Below are 19,071 nucleotides of genomic sequence, written 5' to 3' on the forward strand. Positions count from 1 at the left end.
GGCCCGGTATTTTCACACACAACTGTGTTGTAATATGCATCTGCGAAGTAAAGAAGTAGTGGATTTTCAAACATGGATTAGGAACATAATTTAGCTTGTTTGCTCAAATATGAAAATATTGGTCATAAATTCTTTGAGTGAAATCACTGTGTTGGGGAATGATGCTATGGGATTTTGCTCACAGAGCTACTCCTACAATGGTTGTTCACAGTAGTAAACTGTTCTGATAGTTATTTGGCAAGCACTTGTTAATGTATATGAAAGTGAGCTTCTGTTTGGTATCTGAACTCAGAATCTGGTAACTGTATTTATTTATCTTTATAAAATTACCTTTAAATACAATGAAAGTACTATGTTGTTAACCTGGGGGAAAAATGTTTATTTACAGAAAACATACAGCATAGGTGCTCTTAGGATTTCCATGCAGACTGTCTTAATCTGATCTACAGGACAGGACTATGTCAAAAATGAAGCAGTAGAAATTTTGATGTCTGTGTCACATCCATCTTTACTTAGTTTCTGAGTAACACATTTGTAGTGATGACTTGCCAGCTAAAGTTGTATAGAGATGGTTAGTATGTTTCTTGTAGGACTGTGACTGCCCAGTGGCCTTCTTTCAGTCTCTGACTTAGTTCTTATTTGAGTGGTATAGCTAATGTGTGAAGTCTGAATGTCATAGCACTACTCGTCCTGGGTAATAGTTGAAAAGAGGCTGACTTCAAGTTACTGATTTTAGGTTTTGATTGTATTCTGAACTTCTCAAAAGCAACTAGATATTAAAAGTGTGAGTGCTTTTTAATGGAAGTTATTAGAGTCAAAATGTAGTTACATTTTTAGATTATTTTAAAATGTCCAAGCTGGATGAACGTAGCTTGTAGAAAGCTATTGCTTGAAAAGCAAATACATTAAGTGTGTTCTTACAGTTTTAAGGATGCAGAAGAAATTTAGTTCTCATTACCCAATTTGAGGTAGTGTTTATATATCTGAATTCATTGGTGCTTACAAGTCACAGAACAAACTCGAAACCTTCTGCCATGGCTTAGAAATGTTTCATATTATGTGGAGAAAATAGTTCCAATGGTGGTGCTTTGAGAGTGAAACTAGTGAAGGAATAAAATTTAACAGCTATCCAAGTAAGTCTACGTAGGCTTTGAAACAGAATCATAAAACCCCCCAGGTTATGAGGTACCTCTGGATGTCACTGAGTAGGCTCTGGTGTTTGCAGAAAAATGTTTCAACAGCTCTGTTGTGTACATCACATTAGCAAAGCATTATAAAAAAAACCCCACCACTTGGGAATTTTGTACAGGCTTTTGTACAGAAATTTGTACAATTAAAATATACATGGTAGGGCAGTCTGGATAGAGTGCAAAATAAAAGTTTAAGATGGTAATGAAAACAAAGCCAAACAACAGCTTTTGCTGTATGATCTACTTCATACTTTTCAGTCTCACTTGGTATTAATAAGAAAAATACAAAGTATGTTAAGTACACACTTACGTCTTTGTTTAAAATATAATCAATGGTATTTGGCTAGTCTAATAGTAAATGCAAAGTTGCCTGACATCTACTTACAAGTCCCCTGAGATTCCTGTTCTGAAAGAGAAATCCCTTGTTGTTCAATAGCGATAAAATCAGGAAAGAAGGGATGCGGTTTGACACTGTCGTCTGGTGTGGTTCTGGAAGGGACAAAGTATAGAATGTAAGTGCAAGCTAAAACTACCTGGTGGCTTTTCTGTTACGTGTTAGATCAGACTGGTCCACAGGTAAACCCATGATTTTGTGGATTCATTTTTATTCAAAGTATGTCTAGGCTACTAGATCCAGATATGGCTAGATCTAACCCTGCCCTTTAAAGCTATTCTTTGCATGACTCGGTTTGTGTGGATATTATTTGACAGTGAAGTTCACTGCTATTAGTAAAGTTACAGTTTACTACATAATTATCTACAAAAAGATACAATTTAACACTGCATGTATTCAGCTCTTCTCTGGGAACTTTTTTTATTTAATAAAATGTATAAATTCTTCCTGATCAGATGCTGCTTTTCTGTTCTTGGTACTTCAGATGGTACTTTGCTATTCCTCTGTTTGCTTTGCTCACATTCTTCATGATATTAGTATTTTTAAATGTCCAAATACTATGTTTCTCCTTCAGTGTTCATCATGCCTCTTAGAATTTTGTAACTGGTACTGCAAAATGAGGTATCGGAAGAAAGCAATGTCATTTTTCATTTTTTCAACAGAATATTTCATGCTAGAGGTGGGAAATTTGCTTCAGGAGGACTGTGGTTTTTTCAGCTCTTGTGGTTCAAAATTGTTCTCTGTGATGGTACCTCAATTCAGGGGCAAGTATCCATTCAAATGGGGTACTGCTTAGAGGTACTTGGAAGAAATTCCAAAATATTGATAAGACTTTTTTCCATTTGTGTGCTGCCTGGTTTCAGGGAGATCAGACTACAATGGCAGCTCATCTACTTTTCAATGACATATCCACTAGGCCAGGACTTAATTGGTACCTTAAATACAGTAGTTAGTTCCACTAGTGAGTGCCACGCAATTTCCAGCATTTTAAGTCTGTTCTGCCCCAAACTGCCTGTTAAAGAGCTAAGACAAGTAACTGGATGCTATTTGTCCATCTACTTTGTGGGCTGTCAGCTAACAAAAAATGAAATTCCTTCTATCAAGCATTTTTAATCATTTAATCTGAGTATATTTTAAAAGTCCACTCAGGGACTTTCCAATGCACTACTGAATCATGTAAAAAGAAACAAATAGAAGTCCGATTTATGTATCTAAGAACTAAATAGCTTCAGTTGTTTTTTCCCCAGTATGGATGTGTGCACAAAGTCAGCAAGGACTGTAGTTGAGAAGTAATGTAATGCAATTAGGGAGATAAAGTCTACAATTTGACACATTAAACTCACCAGTAATTTTTTTTCTGTGCAGAGCGTTCTTCTAATGGCATTCTACTTTGTTTCAGTATTTCAAAGGAACACTAGGATTGCAACCGGGAGATTCTGCCCTGTTCATCAACGGACTACTTATTGATTTAGACACTCAGGACGTATTTAGGTAGGAATGTTTTGTTTTTCAGAATAATTGTATCCTGTTTAGGAGCTTGCATCCTGCTTGTGTGTGGATGATAAAGTCATTTAGACAGTTTTGAACCTTCTTCACAAAGTCTGTATCTAGACTAGGTTTAATTGTTAAGTACTGGAAAAAGCAAGTCATGGTTCCTTCTCTTATGCAAGTGCATTTCTAACAAAAAAACTGATGTGAAGACTGGAATACCCTTGAAGATTGGAATGGGAAGTCACCTTTGTACTGTTCTTTTGACCTGTGCTGTGACTAGCAAGATTTTGGTCTCCAAGACTGTCAACATACAGGTTTTATTCTGAAGGTAGTAGACTGATTCTCAAAGGATAAACCACTGTAGATTTTTCATCTGAAAATGACCTTATATCTTTGTCAAGATTTGTTTCAGTAACACAGAATTGAAATTACATCTGTATATCATGCTTTAGTTATCTTGATTTAATGTAGTTTTTCCTAGAAATACACTATAATTGAATAGGTTTAAGTTATCTCAAGTTTCTTAGGACAGTTAGAAATAGGTGATAAATAAGAAGTAACGCACAGACACGACAGACTTGTTTATACAAATTCAACATTTTTTCTTTTCTTTCCAGCTTGATTGATGTGCTACGCAATGAAGCCCGTGTTATGGAAGGCCTGCACAGCTTAGGAATTGAGGGTCTTTCCTTGCACAATGTTCTGAAGTTGAACATTCAGCCATCAGATTCTGACTATGCTGTGGACATCAGAAGCCCTGCTATTTCAGTGCGTATGAATTTTATACAAAGAAGTATCTTACTTGCTGTTGGGCTGTGCATTCTCAAGCTGTCACGGGTGCTTTTGTTCTTATCTCACAATCAGCTCTGAAACTGCAGTGAAGAAAAAAAGGAAAGTAAGGTTATAAACATAATTAGCTCTTTTAAAAAAGCTTAAATTTTTATTCATACAGTTTTCAATATAGCGTCTGATTTTAGAATATTTTACAGTCAGACTCAAACAGGAGGACTGTCAGTCATTTAAATGCGTTTGTTTTTTCTTAGTGGATCAACAATCTTGAAGTTGACAGTCGGTATAATTCCTGGCCTTCCAATGTGCAAGAACTGCTGCGTCCCACATTTCCAGGCGTGATCAGACAAATTAGAAAAAACTTCCATAATTTTGTAAGTAGTAATCTGACTAGAAATGAAATGTGCATTTTGTTTTTTCAACAGCAGGGACATTAGCTTTTGCAACTTTCCTGCATATATACTGGATTCCCTGTCACTGAAATATCTGGAGATAGGATGTTTTTCTAAAAGAAACCATTTTGTTCTACTTGTACTAGTAAGTTATGGCTGAGATTCAGAGATTGCTGAGCATGATTCTCTGGCATCCATTAGATGCCAAAAAATGCTTCATCAATGGAAAAATCTATCATCTGATGGGTGAGGATTTGGTGCATTTCAACTTTGTGGTAATACCTGAAGTTGGTTAATGAAATCCCTCAAATTTGTTAATTAGTACGTTCTTAACAGGGTTTAGGCCAGCTTCAGTTGTTTCAGTTAGAAAGCGTTCTTACACTAAGGCTTCAAAAGGTGATCAACAGCCCTCAGCTTAATCCTGGGTGTGCTTCTAGTATCTACTTAAAGTTAGATCTAAAGGAGTTTGTAAATTCTGTACTGTAACTCTTGTCATGTGGCAGAGTGGCCCTATAGAGAAAAGGACTTCTCTGATTAGTGGCAAATAGGGACTTGAACCACCTGAAGCTGTGGGAGCATTAATGTGTTCTCTTTTTCTCTGGAGTTCAGTACTTTTAGCATTGAAATTATTAAATGAAAAAACAACACTTGGCACGAATAAAGGGCCCTAAATTCATTCTGAATGGCCTGGTTCTGCCTGTGTTGGGCTTGTGAGAATGTTTTAGCAGCATTGGCTCTCCAGGGGGTTGAGCAGAGCAATGCTGTGTTCCTCAGTTCTGACAAATGCCTATCTCCCATGCACATCTTCATGGGTGGATTTGTGCACATGCAGAGGCAGAAGCCTAGATGCTAGGGTATACTGAGGTAAAGATATAAAGTACGTGAGGAGTCTGATCTCTTCTGGTTAAAGGAGTGTTTTAGACTGGATATTTTAGATAATGGACTTAAAGACTTTAGAAGAAACTGTTATTTAGTGGGCCTCATCTCCGTGACAGCATATAAAATAGGACTGATAATTCTGCACTGAGATGTGAATGAAGCTATTTCTAATAAAAAACCTGTATCTTGACTTCTTAAGGAAATAGAAACTTTTCACTTGCAATTTGTATGCAGGTGCTGATAGTAGATCCTACTCATGAGACCACAGGAGAATTACTGAACGTGGCAGAGATGTTCTTCAGTAACCACATCCCACTGAGGTAATTGCTATATTTTAACAGGAATTTTTTTACATCAGTTTTATTTTTGTGACTTCTGCAATTTTGAAATTCTCATTGCTAGGACACTGTAGAAATCTTACATATCTTCTATTGGTGGTTGGGAAGGGCATTTACTAAATACTGTTTCTTATTTAAATTTTTTTAAAAATAATTTTTGCTACTAGCAAAACAGAGTTCAGTTTCTTTAATGGTCCAAAATAAACTTAAAAGTGCTTTTCATCTCTTTCATCTAAAATGAGATTCTGATGGACTCACCGTTAGAGATTATATGTCCTAAGTCTGATTCCTGGCTGCTCTGTTCAAAATCTTACCAGTCTATTCCAGAAGAAGCCTTCGTCTAAGCTGATGATCATAGCTGACAGTTGTATGAAGAGTTGATTATTTATTAGTATAATAGAGTCATGATGTGGGGATTTGTTTCATTGCAGGATAGGACTAGTCTTTGTGGTTAATGACTTGGAGAATGTTGATGGACTTCAGGATCCTGGTGTTGCCCTCCTTAGGGCATACAATTATGTGGCACAAGAAATGGACAATAATCATGCTTTCCAGACTGTCATGTCTGTAAGTATTCATTTAAAAGGGAAATTAATGTTTTAATATTTTCCATGTATGTAAGATTACGTTAATGTGCTAATTTGTAAATAATGGAAGAAATCTTTCTTTGACTTGGTTAGTATTCAGAGTATCTCTGAATACTACTACCACACAATACGTGTTTCTTTGTAAAGTGCTTCTGACCTAACTTTAACAAGTGAGACTAGATTTAAATGTGACACTTAACACTTTTGCATGTTTTTCTGATCCTGCCTCTTTGCTCATTCTGCCAGTGAGTTCTAAACTGCTATATCCCTCCAATACTATAATTTGTTTTGAAGAGTTCCTGCTGCATACTTTTGCCACATCAAAGGGTAACAGAGGTGCTAGTAAATGCATTTTCACTTGTGGTTTGACATTGTTGCACAAATCGACAAGCTGGGGCATACAGTAACATTAAACTGCTGGTGACTTGAAGACAATGACTTTTATTCTTACCTTTTGTGATATGTCTTTGTAAGGCAAAGTAAAATCTTGTGCCTTCAAGAGGGAAACCATTACCTACTTTACATGTGAGATCTGTTGTATTGTTTGTAACCATGTCTTAGTCCTGAAGGGATGGGTAGCTCTTTGGATATGCTTTACTTGAGCCTTTTTTCCCCTAAGTGCTACTTTTCCCCCTCAAATACCTTTTCTAATTAAAGATGCAAGTTATTATTTAAAGAAATAGATAGTATTTACCTCCTTCCAATCTCACTGGAATGACTACGAGGTAAAGCAACATAACTATAAGATCTGCAAGTGCTTAGGAGCTGTTATTGCAGCTAATAAATATGAATTTATGTTTTGCAGTCTGGCTGTTAATGCCTTACTGTAATTACTGGAATGCAGGTGATAGGACAACTTAGCTTTGATAAGGACAGAAGCTTTACAGTTGCAGCTGTAAACTTGTATTTGTATCTGCCTTTCAGATATATAACAAAGTAAAAACAGGAGATCAGCTGAAAGTGGAGCATGTGGTTAGTGTTCTTGAGAAACAGTATCCTTATGTGGAAGTCAACAGCATTCTGGGAATTGATTCTGCCTATGATCAAAACAGAAAGGTAAGAATTCATGAAATAAAGCTTTTTTTACTTTTTTTTGCTTCAACACTGTTTTGAAAATATAGCTACGTACAATTTCGTGATCCAATTCTTTTACTAACCAGGTAGCTATTTTGTTATCACACTGGGTGACTTTTAGTAATGCTTCAATAAGTATTTTGTTCAGCACAAAGCTTTATATAATATACATAATATATATAGTGTATTCTAATATATATTTTTAAAAAATCTGTATGTATAGTACCAGAACCAAGATAACTTTGTGACTCGTAAGTCGTGCTTTCATTCTGGTATGCAGACTTTACTAATTACTTGAAAAAAATTAATGTGATGGTGATGATTCATAAGAAAACCAGGGTCTTAATATCTGGGAAGGATTGGTGTGGGTTTTCTTTCTCGGTATTTGAATATTGTGTGAGATAAAGTAATGATGATGAATTCAAAATGCCTTTCCTATAGCAAGGCATTCAACAATCTTCCTCAAATAATTTCTTAAAAGTTATTTTTAGGGTTGATACTTTTCTGTATGGAGAAAACTGGGAGAGCAAATCACTATTGGATGACTTATATGTGAGATGAAGCAGATTTTATTTGAGGTTCTGTAGGGGGATGTTTATATTTTTGTTGGATATTCCAAAAGAAAGAATGGAAACACTGTCTACAATAGCTCTGTAACACAGATAATACTGCCTACATCTGTAAATCTAAGGAATGCAGTCAGGGTTACATAAATAGGCTTGTATGCACACATGCTTTCCATCTTCTTATGTAGGGAAGTGAAGGGAAAAGCATTTTGAGGAAATCAAAACCCATAAAAGACAGACAGACAGACATGTCGAGATAAGGACAGGGAGAGATCACTCAACCAGTTACCGTCACGGGCAAAACAGACTCGACTTAGGGAAAATTAACTTAATTTATTGCCAGTCAACCAGAGTAGAGTAATGAGAAATAAAACCAAATCTCAAAAGATTTTCCCCCAACTCCTCCCTTCTTCCTGGGCACAGCTTCACTCCCAGATTCTCTACCTAGCCCTGCCAGCAGCGCAGGGGGACGGGGTCAGTTCATCACATGTTGTCTCTGCCGCTTCATCCTCTTCAGGGGCAGGACTCATCACTCTTCCCCTGTTCCAGTGTGGGGTCCCTCCCATAGGAGACAGTCCTCCATGAACTTCTCCAGCATGGGTCCCTTCCATGGGGTGCAGTCCTTCAGGAGCACACTGCTCCAGCGTGGGTCCCCTGCGGGGTCACAAGTCCTGCCAGAAAACCTGCTCCAGCGTGGGCTCCTCTCTCCACAGGGCCACGGGTTCTGCCAGGAGCCTGCTCTAGCGTGGGCTTCCCACAGGGTCACAGCCTCCTTCGGGCATCCACCTGCTCCAGCGTGGGGTCCTCCCCCAGCTGCGGGTGGATATCTGCTCCACCATGGACCTCCATGGGCTGCAGGGGGACAGCTTGCCTCACCATGGTCTTCCCTGTGGGCTGCAGGGGAATCTCTGCTCCGGCACCTGGAGCATCTCCTCCCTCTCCTTCTTTACTGACCTGGGGGTCTGAAAGGTTGTTCTTCTTAAGTATTCTCAGTCCTCTCTCTGGCTGCAGTTTCTGTGCTTGCCGCAACTTTTTTCCCCTCTTAAATCTGTTATCCCAGAGGTGCTACCACTATTGCTGATGGGTTTGGGCTTGGCCTTGGCTGGTGGCAGGTCTGTCTTGGAGCCAGCTGGCATTGGCTTTGTTGGACACAGGGGAAGCTTCTAGCAGCTTCTCACAGAAACCACCCCTGTAACCTGCGGCTACCAAAACCTTGCCACACAAACCCAATACATTGTGACAGGAGAGACCTTTTCATTTCACGTACTAGACACCAAATCAAATCCAAACAAAGCAAAAGCAACCACCCCCCACCCCCCCAGAAACGCCTAACCCATGCAAAGTGGTCTCCTCCAGAAGACTTGAGAGGCCATTCTGGTGGCTTTGCTGCAACAGAAGTTAAAGCAACACTGAGCGCTTTTTCATGTGATCTGAGCTTATTGATAATTGTGTCCTTAAAAGGTCTTGAAAGCCCTCAACAAGAACCTCTAAACAGTAGAACCTGATTAACTTCTGTCTGTAACAGAGTATCAATAATGACAGTGCATTTTGCAGTGGTTACATGAAATGGGGAAATTTGTCTTGACATAATAACGCCCTCCCCACAAGTAAAGGTGTTTTCACAAGTTTAAGAACCATGTTAAAAAGAAAAAACCTCTACCCTGTCTTACATTACAGCTGCCACTGCTTGCACTGCATTTGCTTCCATATGCAAAGTCAGACTTCCTGTTGTGCATTTTTTGCTATTACCAGAAAGTGCTCATTGGAATTAATTTATTTACAATATGAACTTAATGGAATATTTTGCACTTCTGTATTATGAAGTAACTTTTTTTGCTTTGAAACTCTGAAAGACAAGATGTCTTGTGCATGTAAGATACAGAAAGTGTCTTGTGCACTGCATAAAATTAACATTGTATCATGTAAAAGCTGGAAGGACAGCTTAGTGTGTTTAGAATAGACTTGTGTGGATATTGCATGGAAACATTATGAACCCTTGTGGTAATGGGCTGACATGGTAAAGCTACTTCTTTCCCTGTATTTAGGCAGCAAGAGGTTACTATGAGCAAACGGGTGTAGGTCCTCTCCCTATTGTGCTGTTCAATGGAATGCCTTTTCAAAAAGATCAGCTGGATCCTGATGACCTAGAAACCGTGACAATGCACAAAATCCTGGAAACCACAAGCATCTTCCAGCGAGCTGTGTACCTGGTACGTGCTGAGTTCAGCTGTGACTTTAGAGAGAAATAAGATTTGGAAAAACTGACTCAAAGGTCCCTGAATATGTAATACACAAGACAATTTAACTTGCATCATTTCTTGGGTTGTTTTTTTTTTGTCATTGGTTTTTTTTTGTTTGTTGTTTTTGTTTGTTTTTTTTTTTTTAAATTATCTAAGGCAAATCTACATGTGAAGTAACAAATATTGCTTCTTTCTTCTTTCCTTCAGGGTGAATTATCTAATGACCAGGATGTGGTTGAGTATATAATGAACCAGCCTAATGTTGTTCCAAGAATTAACTCAAGAATCTTAATGTCTGAGAGAGAGTACCTAGATCTGACAGGAACGAGTAAGGAATGCTTTTAATTGCATGAAGCCTGAAGTATCTGAGTAAAAGACTTTTGCTGTTCCAACAGAAAGCTCTAGTGGCAAAGTATTAACAGTACCCCAAGTGACGTTCTAGCCCTGGTGCTGCGGGAGATGCTATGTGCAATAGCAACACTAATGCATATGGATTTTTCAAAACAGGAATTTGTTTTGATTTTATACAAACCTTTAGGGGAATATGACTCATGAAGTTGAGAAATTAGCAATGTTAGCAAAAGCCAAGAACAGTCATATCGTGTATAAAGTAACAGCTTGTTTCTTATTTCTAACCTCCTCTGGAGCACAGATTGACAGTCATCTCTGGAATTACTTAAGATTTAGCAGAGCTTTTCATGGCTAAATGTATTAACACCCAGTGCAGTGACTCTGCAGTAGGACAGTATTGCAAAAACACTTGTACAACTAGGTTTTTTGAGTTGCTTGAAAAATAGTAACACAATGGATTTTTAAATGTATACTATTTACATAAATTAACTTCAACTAAGTGAGACTTGAACAATTCTTTCAACTGACTTCTGCACATCAAATATGCAGTGTAGTCTTTAATGTAATTTATGAGACAACAAAAATATATTCCTCAGCTTATATGTTAACAGTGGAAATGAGACATAAAAAGCAGTATCACAAGGAACAAAATGGGATGTGTGCTTAATGTTCTGGTAATAGTAGTGATTTTTTTCATTTTACATGGAATAGTTGCTTTGGCACCTAATACTTTTTCTCTTTCTCAGATAACTTTTATGTGGATGACTTTGCTCGATTTACCACATTGGATTCTAAAGACAAGACAGCTGCTGTCGCAAACAGCATGACCTACTTAACAAAGAAAGGTAACATCTGCAGTGGATTATGAACCCTAATCTAATCTTATGTGTGTTTCCAAGCATACAGTACTTAACACATGCATTGAGCCTTGTTCTGGCCTGTGGGTAATGGTGCAATCTAAGTGTTAAAAGGAAAGATTTTTTTTTTTTTTTTTCATAAGGCATGACATCTACATGGAACAAGAATGTTCCCCTCTTTAAACCCAGCCCAGCCTTCAATGAATAATGAAGTCCCACCCAACCTGCTCTTGCTGTATTGCAAATGACCACCAGAAATGCAGCAGTGTAAGCTCTGATCCTGCAGCGACACTGACTAGAAAAATACAAAAGGGGTTCTAACTCTCTGTCTCATAATTCAAAATTACTAAAAGTTACATGGATTCAGGAGAAAATTGTTATTGCCTATTATATAACACAACACCTAGCGTGGTCCGTGCTCTTTTTATTGCTCCAGTGCATGTACTGCTTTTTCATTGATAGTATTGTTTTATTACAGTTATAAAGTCTCCTGTTAGTGTTAGAACTTAGCTGTACTTCTCAATGTAAGAAATGCATGCACAGACATAATACAGAGCTTAATCAGGCCTTTGTATATCTGTTTCAGGTAGGTATCATAAATAAGCTGCTGTCATTTGAACCAATTCCTCTTGTTCCTGTCTGTCATCTTTACTAGGCTCTCACAAGTGTCCCCAGTACTATCTCCAGCCACTGCCACCTGCATGCATTGCCTTAAATGTTCCCATTGCTCCTTCTGTCTCGTATTTGCCCTTGGTTCATGCTCAGTCACTTAGATCTGAACAAGTTTCTTGTTTTCACTTTGTAAAGTATTAATTAAACCTACACCTCCGCAGGCTCATTTGAAAGTGTGCATTAATTTGCAGTCCCATGGCTTGACAGTTTTGGCTCACTGCCTCTTCTATCACTTAATATATTTAATAACTGATATCTGGTGACAGTAATGCTGTAGCACATTTATTTTCTAAAATAATAGGAAAGTTATATGTATTGCTGGCTCAGCCACAGTACTGAAATAGCACTGTCATGCTAGTTTTTAAAGAGGGAAGATAACAGAAATGGTTAACATCCAAGCCAATGGCATGGCAGTTTTTGCAAACGGTCTTCAGAATGATGCCTTCATGGTATGGTATGGAACTGGTAATATGTAGTATAATTAGTGCTGTAGCATGAAAATAAAGCATCAGTCTATTTGAGGGGAAGAAAAAGTCAAAGCTTATTCTAATAAAATTAGCACAAACTTGTTGCTTGTTGGACTTGAACTTCAGTGATTCAATTATGCCCAGTACAGTGCTGCAGCTTCTTGATACACATTGGGATTGCTATCAAATTATTAATCTCTCTCTCCTTTCCCCCTTTCCTTTCTGCTTTTTGACCAGGAATGTCTTCCAAGGAGATCTATGGTAACTTATACTTTAGCATTTCATATGTTGTTGTTCTGGGAATTTTCTGGTTCCTTTATAACATTGGTTTTAGAACCTACAGCAGGAAATTAATAAAGGTGTTTAAATGCATGTTTGCTTCAGCACTTTTTTCTCTATACAAAACTGATTTTGTGAACTAACAGCTTCCGTATGAAGAAGCGGTATGTCTGTACCCTAGTTGGAAACCGTAAGTTATATATAGGTTCCTTTATAATTTCTAAATTTAAAAGGTAGCAAACAAAACAAATGAAAAAAAAATCCAGCTTAGAAACAATGATGCATGCTGTCCCACATGGGTTTTCTGAATGAGGTAAATGAAACCTAATATAATACCAATACTATTATTGTTGTCTTGCCAGACTTCACAGCTTAGCCTCATCCATAGCTTTCCTGTGTAATTTTACTACTTTGGAAATCTTTGCATGTGCATATTTTTCTTCCAAATGAGGAAAAACTCAAAGCTTTCCTTCCCTTCTCCCTCAAATTTCTCCCACCCTTTTTTTAATTGCAGATGATTCCTTTGTTAGACCAGTTACATTTTGGATTGTTGGTGATTTTGATAAACCTTCAGGGAGGCAATTGTTGTACGATGCAATTAAACATCAGGTAGGTAGTGTTTTCATTTGAGTGGGTTCACAGTGCTAATAAAGCAGTAGGTAGAGGTTTGAAAAACACAGGTTGTGTTTCTTCCTGTTGTATGATCTGGGGAGACTGGTTCTCTCTGCAGGGTCTCTAATTTCCAGCTTCACTCTTATCTGTAAGGGCTGGAACATCACTTACCTTGTACTAGGACAGAATCCCCTCTTGGCACTATCTGATACAATAAAGAAAAGATGTTCTTTTAAGCCCAGGGGTCTAAATTGAAGATGTCTGTGTTTTGATTTGGAAATGAACATGAGCATTGCTCTCTGCTCAGTCTCATTTGTTCTGGGAAGATAACTGAATCATAAAAATGGATAGCTTACTCCTAAATTACTGTTTTGCCAGACCTCTGAGTGATGGCTGTGGTCCTCTATCCTTATATAGGACAGCATTATTTAGAAGATTCCTGTCACAGTGGTGCCTATATGTAAACGAAATACTGGATGTTAAATTAGTTCATTCATCCTTTTAACCTTGTGCTGTTATTTACCTAATTTGGAATCTGGTTTTCTGGTTAAGAAATACAAAGCTTTTGCTATATTGTTTATTACAATAGACTTACTCTTCTCATTTAACACACATTGTGAAATGTAGAACTTTGCTAATTCATGTTTTGTTAAACACAGAAATCCAGCAATAATGTTCGAATTAGCATGATTAATAATCCTGGTGAAGATCCAAATAGCCAGAATACACTTGTCGCTAAAGCCATATGGGCAGCTCTACAGACACAAACATCAAATAATGCCAAGAACTTCATCACCAAAATGGCAAAAGAAGAAATAGCAAAGGCACTAGAGGCAGGAGCCAACATCTTAGAATTTGCTGTTGGGGTAAGTGTGTTTGTTGGCATTTACAAAGGTAGGGTACTTCGCTTTTCTTCTAATGAATTTTTTAGTGTAGTATGTTCATATGCAAAAGAGGCAGTAACAGTGGAGAGTAACACTGTTGCTTTTGCTGTTGGTTCTTTTTTTTTCTCTGAAAGGTAAACTTACCTAAATATAACAGTCCATCTGAAAACAAAGTAAATCCTCATACACATCAAAGCTACATAACTTTGAAAGGTCAAAAGGAATGCAGATTCAGGGATCTATTTGAGTGAGTCAGTTGTTTCTTGGGGGGGTAAGAAAGAACTACAATCTTTTTAAAAAGCTGAGAAAAAAAATTACATTTCTCAAAGTAGGCTTAAAAAAAGGCAAGAATCACTTAAGAACAGAAGAATGGAACAACTGGTCTAAGCAGCAACAATTACTAGGGCTGTGGCCCTTCACATCAGAAGTTGGGATAATGTTTGAAGGTGACAGGCAAGAACTAGGTTTAAGACCACACAAAGAGAAGGGGCCTGGGGATAAATTCTGGCAAGATATAAAGATGTTCTTGAATGGAAACAAAAAAGGTGCATTTAAAAAAGGTGTGCAGGCACATACTTTTCTTCCCATTTCAATGTCAAGTATTCTTTTCTTTCAGGGTATGGATATCAATATTTTCAAGGAAGCCTTTGAATCTCCCAAGGTGGATTTTATTCTGTCCCATGCTATATATTGCAGAGACGTTCTAAAGCTGAAGAAGGGGCAGAGGGCTGTGATCAGCAATGGAAGGGTGAGATCAATCAGCAGACAGTAAAAGAGATACTCCACATGTAGGAAAGCAGCAGACCTTGAGCAGTAGAGTCTAGGGATCATACACAAGAGTCTCAGCCTTCTTTTAGGACCGCTTCCAGTTTGATTTATTCAGACCTGTATGACCTTTCTTTGTACTGTGTGCAGTTAGTTGTTGATGTTTTGTACGAATTCAGATCTCTCAATAACAGAGTTGCTTTCATGTTGGCAGTGAATTAGTCCAGGGGTGGAAAGGGGTGATAAATTTGAAAGACCGTGCTGCTTCAGTTCACTGGGCAAAATGCTGCTGTATCTGGCCCTGACCAAGGTGCCTTGGCCTCCTCCACCAGCTCTTTTCACGATAGCCACTTAAATTAGGCAAATGATGTTACAATAGTATTTCGCTGCAAATAATGAAGCCAGCTGTGTACAGCATTAAGTTTTCTTTTGTCATCTGCTTCCTAGTTAGGGAAAAAACCCACAAGTTCCAGTGGTTACTGTATACTTTAATGGGTTAAAAATTTGAAGTGATGAGTTGTGATATTTTATTTTTCTCATTAGCAAAAATAGCAAGAATTGTCTAGGTAGCTTTTAGGCTTCTGAAGGCTAGAGGAGTGAGATTTGCTGGAGTCTTCCTGGACTACTGGAATTGGTCTGGTATTCTGCTGCCCCTTCAAGATGTAATATTGCATGTATATGCCTGACTTTTGCAAACCAAGCACTCAGTGAAAATTGTAAGCATGCATTTTATGCCTTAGTCTGAGAGTCTTGGCTCTAAATAGCTAGATTTATCTGTTAAACTCTGCTGCCATTGACATTAATAACAGCCTGAACAGTTGACACCCACCAAGACTGGGCTGGAGTATTTATTTAATACATCTTTGAATTTTATTTCAGCGTAGCCTTTACCTAATAATGTTGATCCTGGTTTTTTTGTAGATTATTGGCCCATTAGAGGACAGTGAGATGTTCAATCAGGATGATTTTCATCTCCTTGAGAATATCATACTAAAGACATCAGGACAGAAAATCAAATCTCAGATTCAGCAGCTGGGATTCGAAGAAGATCTGTAAGTAAATGTGAAGAGGTTTAAAAAAAAGCAGTGGTACTCTGATAATGTGACTTTCTGCAACCTGGAGAAAGCTTTATCAAGTACACTCTGGGTAGGTGCTATAAACAAACATGCATGTGTTCGTATGGTCAAGGCTCAGCTGTTTAGAGGGGCAAGCGAGAAAGGAAAAAGCTGTAAATTATCTTTATTGGGTTTTAAGTGCTTTAGTGGCTTTTTAGTAGTTCACAATCTCCTGGAGGCATAGAGCTATAACTGTATCCCTCAGGAGGCAGTTCTGAGAGTACTGGCAACCCCTTCTATGGTACTATGCTCAGAGTTCATCGTTCTTGATTTGTTATCTATACCTACTAGCAGCCTGCCATGGCTGGTCTGTTACCTTGTAACGCAAGTTGGAGGAGTTGTGTTGGCTGGAGCCTCACTGACAAGCAGCAAGAAACTGGGCAAGTGCTCAAGTCTGTAAGAATTTACTGTAGAACCGTTCAAGTGAACATGAAGCAGTAAATGTATAGGTACTCACTGAGATAGTCCCTGGATCACAGCAGCATGGGCAGCAACAGCCTGCTGTGTTATCTGAGGAGTTCAGGAAGTGGTTTCTTGGATTGGGGGCAGGGAGGGATATACAGGTGGACTGAAAAAATAAAGAAAGAGGGCTGGCTAAATTTATTGCTGTGTTCAGCTAGATGATGTTTCATTCAAGGCGTAGTTAACTGTGGTTGGTGACAGCTTTTTACTAACAGAGATGTCTGTATGCAGAGAAGAGTTGTTTGCTGCTGTGGGATGTGTTACAAAGTGGTATAAATTGCTGCACATTATTACATTTGTTCTTGAAAATGCTTTCTGCACCTTTCTGCTCCTCTAAATGGAAGAGAAGCCTAACTTTTCATTAATACTGAGGCCTTCAGACTTGGTGTGGGTTTTCCCCCAGCGAAATCTTACCTGACATGCTGTTTTAAACCATTTACCTCCAATATGTCAGGGTTTCATAACTGATATGTACGATTACTGCAGTATTGATTTAAAAGCAGAAAGAAGGGAAGAAAATGAGACACTGGAGTATGCTTTCTGTTTGCAGTTCAGTTAAGTGCTGCTCAGCCTATCAATATAAAAATTATTCTAGTAATATATTTCATTGTCAGTGCTATGGAATCATGTAAACTGCTTTTAACTTTTTAAAGAGAATCAATAGGAAAAGATGTAGAGATAAGAAAGTGAAAATCATAGTTCTAGATAATTATTGCAAAAAGCATAGAAGTGAGCTAATCAACAGAAAGTCATATTCAGGTTCAAAAGAACTGAAGTCCATAGGCATGTGTTTGTGTGTTGGAGCTCATAGCTAAGAAGATATTTTCTCCCATATTTAGCATTACATTTTTCTGTGTGAGGTCTTTTGTGCAGAAATCTTGTGTGATTCTGAATCGCAGGAGGACAGGTTTTAACAGCATTCCAAACACTTTTGCATCCATTGCTGTGTTGGGAATTAAAAGAGAAATAAGGGTGATAGGGTGGAGGAAGAGGGCATAGTTTGAACATATGCTAGTTTTGGACAGAGCCGTCATTTTTTGGTTTGAATGCTGCCAGTTTTTCGAAAGCTTTTGAAATTATCTGCTGCATTGGAAAACGCTGTAGAACTTGGCAGACTTCACCAGGCTTGTGGGTTTGGTATGAACAATTTAAACAGCTGTCACTATAAATCTATGAGACTTACTTAATTCAGGAAAAGCTGACAGACCTTTAAGTTACAATATTGCTTCTTGGCAAAGCTATGATGTACAAATCAATTTTCACTGAACTTTCAAGAGGTTTTACATTTTCAAGATTAAATATATCCTTAAAATAATAGACTGAAAGTTTATGGGAATAATAAAAAGGAAGAATTTGTCAGAGGTAATTTTCTTTTAATGATAGGAGCCCTCTCTCTCAAAAGTTTCTCCATATACGGGGTTGCTTCCTAGTTCTTAGAGTTGCAGTGTAAAATGGGAAGACTGCTGTGAAACAAGGGTTTGATCTGAATGGCTTACAGGTCTAAGAGAGGTTGGTGAAGTTCAGGAATGCAGTGCCTGTAGCATGGTTAACCCCTAAATACCAGCTGTTGTGTATTTGTTACAGAGTTAAACCCTTTGGTACTCTCAGTAATAAGACTGCAACCTGATTAAATTAATGGCAGATAAACCCTTAAATATGTTTAATTCTTCAGAGCTTGTGTAGAGAGGTAGGAGTGTTAAGTTTGTGTATGTGAATTCAGTTTGTCTTCTCTTTTGTTGCTAACTGGCAGAAATGTGGTAAGTACATGCATTTTCTAAGTATCTGTAAACTTTTTTTTTTCCTTTTCAGTGCAAGTGACTTGGTAATGAAAGTGGATGCTCTTCTTTCTGCTCAACCAAAAGGAGAGGCAAGGATTGAGTATCATTTTTTTGAAGAACGATACAGGTACATGATTGCTGGCATTTGCTGAGCAATAAGCTTTTCCTTGTCTTTTAATGTTTCCATTGTTTTACGTTGCATTTAATGTGAAGTAAAAAAATAAATAATCCAAGTAGCAATAGGAAAGTCCCCAACAATTTTCAGGGCACAGTGAGAGTCCAGCAATTACTTTTATCTACCTATCTCTATACACATATATGTATGTATGTATTTTTTTCCCTATCTAGTTTCAGAAGGCATAGCATTTAGGAATTAATTAGGAAGAATGAGATGGATAGTGTTCTTCCTATGTTTCTCCACATTTGATACTTTAAAATTGTTTTTTCTTCTGTTTAGTGCAGTTAAACTGAGACCAAAAGAGGGGGAGACATACTTTGATGTTGTGGCTATTGTTGATCCTGTCACCAGAGATGCTCAAAGACTTGCTCCGCTACTTTTGGTACGTATGCAATGTTGTAATGCATTTTATGGCAGTTTCAAAAAGTTGTCTCAGTTCTGTAATTTTGGAGTGTTTGTTTTCCTCCTTGACTGGGTGGTGACCAATGGCCTTCTACTAGTGTGTCTGAGTTGCACAATATACTTACTGGGGGAAAACCTAATTACGCTATACTACATACTAACAAGATCATGCTTAGATATTGTCTAGATAGCTTTTAGTTTCACCATTCTAACAGTTTAGTTTCCAATGACTGTTCTTGAGGAAGAAAGTCTCTGCATCCCAAAAAGAATGCCTGCAATGTGAGGGAGCAGGTAACTGTTCTTCTTAAA

General features: G+C 37.9%; 1 protein-coding gene across 3 annotated transcripts in view; it reads left to right on the plus strand.

Moving 5' to 3' along the window:
• Positions 1 to 19,071, plus strand: part of UGGT1 (UDP-glucose glycoprotein glucosyltransferase 1) — a 49,848-nt gene that overhangs the window by 14,043 nt on the left and 16,734 nt on the right. Inside the window, exons 13-28 of one of the 3 annotated variants that reach the window (XM_010568211.1) lie at positions 2,984 to 3,075; positions 3,693 to 3,843; positions 4,119 to 4,238; positions 5,370 to 5,455; positions 5,905 to 6,040; positions 6,985 to 7,116; positions 9,746 to 9,910; positions 10,148 to 10,268; positions 11,038 to 11,136; positions 12,525 to 12,548; positions 13,081 to 13,175; positions 13,838 to 14,044; positions 14,679 to 14,810; positions 15,749 to 15,879; positions 18,214 to 18,309; positions 18,640 to 18,742. In XM_010568211.1, the coding sequence (XP_010566513.1) occupies positions 2,984 to 3,075; positions 3,693 to 3,843; positions 4,119 to 4,238; positions 5,370 to 5,455; positions 5,905 to 6,040; positions 6,985 to 7,116; positions 9,746 to 9,910; positions 10,148 to 10,268; positions 11,038 to 11,136; positions 12,525 to 12,548; positions 13,081 to 13,175; positions 13,838 to 14,044; positions 14,679 to 14,810; positions 15,749 to 15,879; positions 18,214 to 18,309; positions 18,640 to 18,742 (1,890 nt within the window). The remainder of the gene's footprint in view (positions 1 to 2,983; positions 3,076 to 3,692; positions 3,844 to 4,118; positions 4,239 to 5,369; positions 5,456 to 5,904; positions 6,041 to 6,984; positions 7,117 to 9,745; positions 9,911 to 10,147; positions 10,269 to 11,037; positions 11,137 to 12,524; positions 12,549 to 13,080; positions 13,176 to 13,837; positions 14,045 to 14,678; positions 14,811 to 15,748; positions 15,880 to 18,213; positions 18,310 to 18,639; positions 18,743 to 19,071) is intronic. The other 2 variants (XM_010568212.1, XM_010568213.1) reach the window with 2 other exon arrangements.

The sequence above is a fragment of the Haliaeetus leucocephalus genome, unplaced genomic scaffold, assembly GCF_000737465.1.
Source record: "Haliaeetus leucocephalus isolate CR32 unplaced genomic scaffold, Haliaeetus_leucocephalus-4.0 Scaffold240, whole genome shotgun sequence".
Taxonomy (NCBI): Eukaryota; Metazoa; Chordata; class Aves; order Accipitriformes; family Accipitridae; genus Haliaeetus; species Haliaeetus leucocephalus.